Source organism: Stegostoma tigrinum, chromosome 40 (genome assembly GCF_030684315.1).
Source record: "Stegostoma tigrinum isolate sSteTig4 chromosome 40, sSteTig4.hap1, whole genome shotgun sequence".
In the NCBI taxonomy this organism is placed as follows: domain Eukaryota; kingdom Metazoa; phylum Chordata; class Chondrichthyes; order Orectolobiformes; family Stegostomatidae; genus Stegostoma; species Stegostoma tigrinum.
This window is the reverse complement of record NC_081393.1, coordinates 5,169,907-5,177,564: the sequence shown is the minus strand read 5'-3', so window position 1 is coordinate 5,177,564 and position 7,658 is coordinate 5,169,907. Positions and strand designations below refer to the sequence as shown.

The window sequence follows — 7,658 nt, the reverse complement described above, 5'->3', positions numbered from 1 at the left end:
CGACACACACAGACATACACACACACACTGACATACACACACACCGACACACACACACACCGACATACACACACACACCGACATACACACACACACACAGACATACACACACACACTGACATACACACACACCGACATACACACACACACACACTGACATACACATGCACACACACACACATACACACACAGACATACACACACACACCGACATACACACACACACACACGCCCCGACATACACACACACTGACATATACACACACACCGACACACACACACACAGACATACACAAACACACCGTCATACACACACACACACACACACCGACATACACACACCGACATACACACACACACACACACACACACACACCCCAACATACACACACAACGACATACACACACACACTGACATACACACACACCAACATACACACGCACCAACACACACACTGACATACACACACACACACACACACACACACAGATGCACATGCAGAGACACACACAAACACGTAGGCACATGCACACACAGACACAAACACACATATGCAGACACGGACACACACGATAACAGACACACACACTCATGCACACACAAACACACAGGCTCACACATGTGAGTACGTGCACACACAAGTAGACACACATACATGCAAAACACAGGCACGTGTGTACACAGACACACACACACTCACTCTCTCTTCCCTGGGCACGAAAAATTACCTGCCTGTTTCTGCATAGCACCCCCCCCCCCCCCGACCCATGCGATTCTATGCATGGATTGTGCTGGGATCGCAACATTTGTGGTCACTTTATTCGAGGGGGCGTTGTGAGTCAGTGTTACTGAGTGTTTCAGGAAAGCCCCCATGGGCTAGGCTCCTCCTTCCTTGGCGGTTGCCCTTTGACGATACCTTCGGGCCTTCTGAACCCACAGGCGTGTCTGCCGGTGTCATTCCCTGAGCAGTGAGATGTTGATGTAACCTCTTGGTTCTGTCTCCAGGACACAGCAGCAGCCAACAGCAGGACTGTCAAACCCAGTCTTCACTGACAGTGCCCCAGCCACACCGCGTGTGACGAGACCCCCGATGCCAAAGGCAAGTCGTTTCACTGGCGTTGTTTCTGCGGTGGCTCAGCAACTGCCCGCTCGTCCTCAGGGAGAACGTGGGATCAAATCCCCACCGGGGTACTCGGAGGTTCTCGCAGCTCAAAGCAGAAAGAAATTGAACTGAGGAGAAGCTGATAAACAACCACAAAGTTGCTGACATGCGCTAACTCATGTCCCTGAGTGCCGCCTGCACTCCTCTGATGGAGAAAAAGGGCCATTTGTCCCATTGGCTTTCTGCTAGCTCAGGCAGACCCAAGTGCTTCCAGTCACAGAGCAAGCTGATTGGCTGCCTGTTGACCTTTAGCTGGTTTGTGCTAGTCAAGGGGGAGCAGAGGGACCTCTCTGGCTGGATGGGGAACGTTTTAATTCATTCATTCGTGGAGCAAGGGCATCTTGAAAGAGTAATTGCCTGAAAGTCAGCCATACCTGGAGTCACATGTAGGCCAGACTGGGTATGGATGGCAGTTTCTTTCTCTAAAGGACATGAGTGAACCAGATGGGTTTTTCCTAACAATGGATTCATGGTCATCATTAGACTCTTAATTCCAGGTTTTTTTTTATTGTGTTCAAATTCTGTCCTCTGTCGGTGGAGGCATTTTAACCTGATTTTCCTTGGGTCACTGGGGGTTAACAGTTTATTGATACCACCCAGCGATTTCCCCCCCACCCCCAATTATGTGATAGGAGGAGGCACAGTGGCTCAGTGATTAGCACTGCAGCCTCACAGCACCAGGGCCCTGGGTTCAATCCCACCCTCGGGTGACTGTGCGGAGTTTGCACGTTCTCCCCGTGTCTGCGTGGGTTTCCTCCAGGTTCCTCCCACAGTCCAAAGATGTGCAGGCTGGATTGTCGGTGCTAAATCGCCCCATAGGGATGTGCAGATTAGGTGGGTTAGAGGGGGATGGTCTGAGGTTCAGTGTGGACTTGTTGGGCCGAAGGGCCTGCTTCCACACCATAGGGATTCTATAGCCTGTGAGGGAGCTGTACCTTATGGACCTGTTCCTGGTCCTTACTCATTCTTGTGTTGCGTTTCAGGGCCAAGCGGTGGGCATTCCACCTCCTCCAACTTACAACGCAGTGCCATCGGCTCCTTTCCCCCCTCGACAGGTAAGGCCTCTCTCAGCACAGCTCTGACGGCACAGTTCCTCTCTCAGAACGAGCAGAAGCTCAAATCCCCTTTGTCTTACTGTTTGCAGGGACCGCCTCTTCGTCCACCTGAACCATCGGACAAGGTATGTTGACTGGGGCTCTCAAGCTTGCAACTTGGTAAGATGTAAAGAGATTGGAGCTGGCACACGTGGGATAGGAGGGGTTCCGAGGAGATTTGATTGAGGTGTTCAACATCAAGCAGAGGCCTGCATGGAGCAGATGGTGTTGGGGGGTGGGGGGGTTTGGTGACCTGAGAAACTGTTCCTTTGGTGGCGAGATGGGCAGAGCGGCTGTCGGAGGGAGAAAGGCGCTACCCTTTCTCACACATGGACTCTCAGACGCAGGAGCAGGATCTTCCCTTCCTAAGGGAAGAGGTCAGGGCATAGCTCCCAGTCCTGCGTGGGTGACCGGTGGAGGGAAAAGGATCAGCATTCAGACAGACGTGGGACATTTCCAGTCCCTGGGAGACCGAGAGGGGGCAATGGCGGTGAACGCAAAGGGGATGTAAAAGGCCGGGCTGGAAAACAGGCAGCTGATGGCTCCCGGTCAAAGGGCAGTCTGGGTTTGAAAGGTCGGTAAGATTCCACTGTCTGCCCCGATACCCCTCCCCACCCTCCCACACACCAATACACACACACTCACACACCAACACACACACAAACATACACCAACACACACACACCAACACACACTCACACACCAACAAACACACACAAACATACACCAACACACACACACACCAACACACACTCTCACACACACACACACACACAAACATACACCAACACACACACACCAACACACACACACAAACATACACCAACACACACACACACCAACACACACTCTCACACACACACCAACACACACACAAACATACACCAACACAGAGACACACACACACAAACACACACACACCAACACACACTCACACACCAACACACACACACATACACCAACACACACACACCAACACACACTCTCACACACACACCAACACACACACACAAACATACACCAACACGCACACACACCAACACACACTCTCACACACACACACACACAAACATACACCAACACAGAGACACACACACACCAACACACAGACACACGCTCACACACACACACTCTCTCTCTCTCACGCACACACACTAACACACACACAAACACACACACACATACACACACACACCAATGTGCGCACACATGCACACATACACACACACACACACACACACACATGCACACATATACATACACACACACAGACACACACACACACACACACACACAGACACACACACACACACACACACACAGACACACACACAGACAAACACACACATACACACACACACACACACACACACACACACACACACACACACACACACACACACAAGACACACACACACACGCTGTAATTCTCTCGGAGCGCGAGCGATTTCTGTGCGTGTTGCGTCTGGCTCCACCCACCTGGCGTTAACCCCATGTGGATTTTTCTGTTGTGTTCTGTCTTTGCAGCCCCGTGTTCCCAGAGCTTCCCCAAAGCCGCCAGGAATGAAACCTCCGCAGCCCCCCAACACCAAGGTCAGGGCACCCTGACGTGGTCTTGTCTAATGTGTTTGGTTTTGGGGAAGGGGGAGGGAGAGTGGGCATTGCCTGAAATCCCCCCCCAACCTTTTGAAATCTGTGCGTTCCATCTGAGCAGCCAACACATTGTCTGTCCTTATTGTGATCCTCCTGACCTCAGGAAGGAAGGATGTTCTGGCCTTGGAGGGAGTGCAACGAAGGTTTACCAGGCTGATTCCTGAGACGTATGAAGGGAGACCGGAGCAGTTCGGACTACATTCACTTGAGTTTATTAAACTGAGCTGGAGGGGATCTCATAGAGACCTGAAAAATTTTACTATATTGTTAGAGGGTAAATACAGGAAGGGTGTTCCTAATCAGGATGGAGATATGGATATTGGGGAGGCCATTTAGGTCTGAGATGAGGAGAAATGTCTTCGCCCAGAGAGTGCGGGAGCCTGAGGAATTCTCTGTCACAGTTCGGGCCAAAACATTGAACACCTTCAAGAAGGAGTTAGATTGAGTTCTTGGGGCCAAAAGATATGGGGCAAGAGAGTGGGAACAGGACACAGAGTTGGAGCAGCAGCCATGATCATACTGAATGGTACAGCAGGCTTGAAGGGCTGAATGGCCTATTTCTGCTCCTCAGTTCTACGTTCCTACAGGCTGGGACCATTTGTGCAGCAGTTTGGATCAACTGACCGGCTCGCTCCCATCGCGAGGCACAGTAGGAAGCTTCCAGTTAACAGGCTAGCGGTTCCCGCTTCCTGCCTGGCTTCGTCCCAGCACCGGCTACGCCTCAGGAGCTTTCAAGCTCAAGTTCTTCTCCAGAAACAGAAGGCCAGGAGTGTGTTTGTCCCTATGTGCATGCCGAGATGGCTCAGTGCATTGGTACTCTCCCCTCCACCAAAGGCGTGAGCGAAGATTTCTGACTGTAATCCAGCGATGTTCATATGTCGCTCTCGCCCCTGTTCCTGTAGTAGGATGAAACTGCCATACAATTCCCCACTGCAGATATCATCTGTCTCTCTCAGGGGAGAGCCACCCTCTCTCTCCTCCACAGTGAGGGAGAGCGAATGAGGGAAAAGCCTGTAATGTGGGGATAAGGAGAGTTTACTGAGAATGCAAGTAGGCCGTCATCGCCAGACTCACAAACCTAGTCACTTCTGCATTTTGGGACCCGGGGGAACTTGGAAAAGTGTTAGAATGTGCGCAGGCTGAGGGGGGTTTTTTGTACAATCACGGGATAAGGGCATTGCAGGCTAGACCAGCATTTATTGCCCATCCCTAGTTGCCCAGTGGGCAGTTAAGAGCCAACCACATTGCTGCGGGTCTGGAGTCACATGTAGGCCAAACCAGGTAAGGATGGCAGCTTCCTTCCCTAAAGGATCTTGGTGAACCAGATTCTGATAATCGACAATGGATTCACGGTCATTATTAGCCTCTCAGTTCGAGATTTACATTGAATTCAAGTTTCACCATCTGCCACAGAAGGATTTGAACCTGGGTCCCCAGAACGTTGCCTGGGTCTCCGGTTTAACACCACAAGGCCGTCATCACCCCCACTGAAGTCGATCTGAAACTGAAATCGGTGATCAGGTGTTCAAAAGCAGCTAGAAAACTGTCGCTCCTTGGTCAAAAAAATTGTATCTTCCGTGCTTTTAATCGCAACGTAGTTTGCAAAATGAGGCTGTTCACTCAAAGCCAGGCTGTTCGGCCTGTCAGCTTGGGAAGGGCAATTGGAACATCCCATAACCCCCTTTGCAGTGAGACACAGGATGCACAGAACGGAAATCTGGCTGGGAAGGTGAAGGCGGGGAACATGGAAATGAGGCAGGGAACAACACTGATGAGACAAATGAGGGCAAAATTCTTGAGGGGTGTCTGTGTGTGAGAGTGTGTGTGTGTGTTTTTGTGAGTGAGTGTGTGTGTGTGTGTGTGTGTGTGTGAGTGCATGTGTGTGTGTGTGTGTATGTGTGTGTGTGTGTGTGTGTTTTTGTCAGTGAGTGTGTGTGAGTGCATGTGTGTGTGTGTATGTGTTTGTGTGTGTGAGTGTGTGTGTGTGTGAGTGCATGTGTGTGTGTGTATGTGTTTGTGTGAGTGTGTGTGTGTGTGTTTTTGTGAGTGAGTGTGTGTGAGTGCATGTGTGTGTGTGAGTGAGTGTGCGAGCATGTGGATGAAGGAATTCCCTTGCTGGTATAATGACCGTATTTGTTGTTTGATTTTTAGGTGTTGATGCCCCCAACCAGACCAAGGAACTGAATGATACCAGGGAGGATGGTGAGCCACACAAAGCCTCGGGGAATTATCCTGTAACTGCTGCCCGCTCGGATACACTGGAAAGCATTGGAATGTACCAAACCAAAGTGGAAGGTGAACCAAGAGTTTGTGCAGGACGTGTATTCAACCCATGGAGTTGTCATTAATGAGAGAGACAAAGTGCCGGGAATGATCAGCCTTCATGTTCAGGAGGGAAGCTGGGAGAGTTTTTCGGGGACTGTTGTTGCGAACCTTTGGAACTGTACACAGGATTCGCTGCCTTCCAATGCATATTCGCTGCTTCTTTGGTCTTGGGGAACTACTTGCATTTAAAGGTACCTCTCAAAAGTCTATTTGTTTTTCAATAAAAAGAAACTCTGACTTGCAGTTTCCTGTCTTGTTTGTACATCTTTGTAACAATCGACTGGGCAGTAGGAACAGCCAAGTGATGGCCAGAAAAGGTGCCTGGCATAAGTTCCCAGTTCACCAGAAAAATCTGTTAATTTAGTCCGTTCTAAAACTCCTCAGAAAGCCTGGGGACTTGGTTGCCCAGGGAATAGGAAAGTGAAGTGCTTTGTAAAATTTCCACCCTTCTGTGAAGTGGTCTGCAGTCCCGTCTAACCAGGCCAATGAGTGAGGCTGGTGCAGTGGCTTCTTTGGGATGCAGGCGTGCACTGGTTGTGCATTCTGGGTCTGGGTAAACGACACAGCAACTGTCTGTACAGACCATTTATCTGCATCAGCCCTGTCCCACCAGCCAAAGCTGCCTCCTCTCGACCAGCTAGCACATCACTCACCCTCAATACTGTTCACCTCAACCACTTTCTCAAGGCTCATGGGTTCTCCACGCAATCGGGCCGACGAGGTTTCTCCCGAATTCCCGTTCGGCAGCCACTCATCGCAATCGGCCCTCGTTTCCTGGATTCCAGTGAGTAGAGTTCCAAGGCCAAAGCATAAACCAGCCGGACCTGGGAGCTGAGCGCATGTCGAAGACAACAGTTTTTTTTTGAAGCTATGGTGTTGAAGAGAGACAGCACCTGCAGCTCAGGGAGAAATGCAGGGATAGGCGAGGGTAATAACTGCAAAAAAAAACTCGGATTGAAACTCTACATTGTTAGATACATGCATTTTCCTCAATGACACAAAACGTTGCAGCAAGCCCTCACTATTTATAATCCCTCATCATAACCACCCCCATTGCTCTCCTCGACCCTTGAAGGCTGACCTTCCCATGATTCTTGCACAAGGATTTCAAAATTCTTCTGTTGGCTCTCTCTCTCTTTCATTACTGTTCTGTTTTTCTGTGCCCCTCATTGGCTTACGCACTCTTGACATGTTCCCAGGTTATGGCCCTGCTCACATTCTCACCCAATCACTCACCTATCCAGATCACCGGTACTGACAGTCTGAGCCCTGTGACACTCCACTGTTTACAGTCTACCCACCTGAAAATGGCCCATGGCTACTGATTCTCCCTTTCCTGCTCACTGCCCAATGGTGCAAACTTCTCTCGCTGTCTCTGTCTCAACACTGGCAGTCCTGGAGTTGGATAGTGACCTTGAATGTG

General features: G+C 50.4%; 1 protein-coding gene across 1 annotated transcript in view; it reads left to right on the top strand.

Annotated features, from left to right (window-relative positions):
• LOC125447955 (zinc metalloproteinase-disintegrin-like crotastatin) overlaps positions 1 to 6,478 on the top strand; it is a 66,062-nt gene extending 59,584 nt beyond the window's left edge. Inside the window, exons 20-24 of the mRNA XM_059641128.1 lie at positions 1,007 to 1,100; positions 2,147 to 2,218; positions 2,308 to 2,343; positions 3,785 to 3,850; positions 6,062 to 6,478. Of these exons, the coding sequence (XP_059497111.1) occupies positions 1,007 to 1,100; positions 2,147 to 2,218; positions 2,308 to 2,343; positions 3,785 to 3,850; positions 6,062 to 6,094 (301 nt within the window). The 3' untranslated portion in view covers positions 6,095 to 6,478. The remainder of the gene's footprint in view (positions 1 to 1,006; positions 1,101 to 2,146; positions 2,219 to 2,307; positions 2,344 to 3,784; positions 3,851 to 6,061) is intronic.
• Positions 6,479 to 7,658: the final 1,180 nt, after the last annotated feature.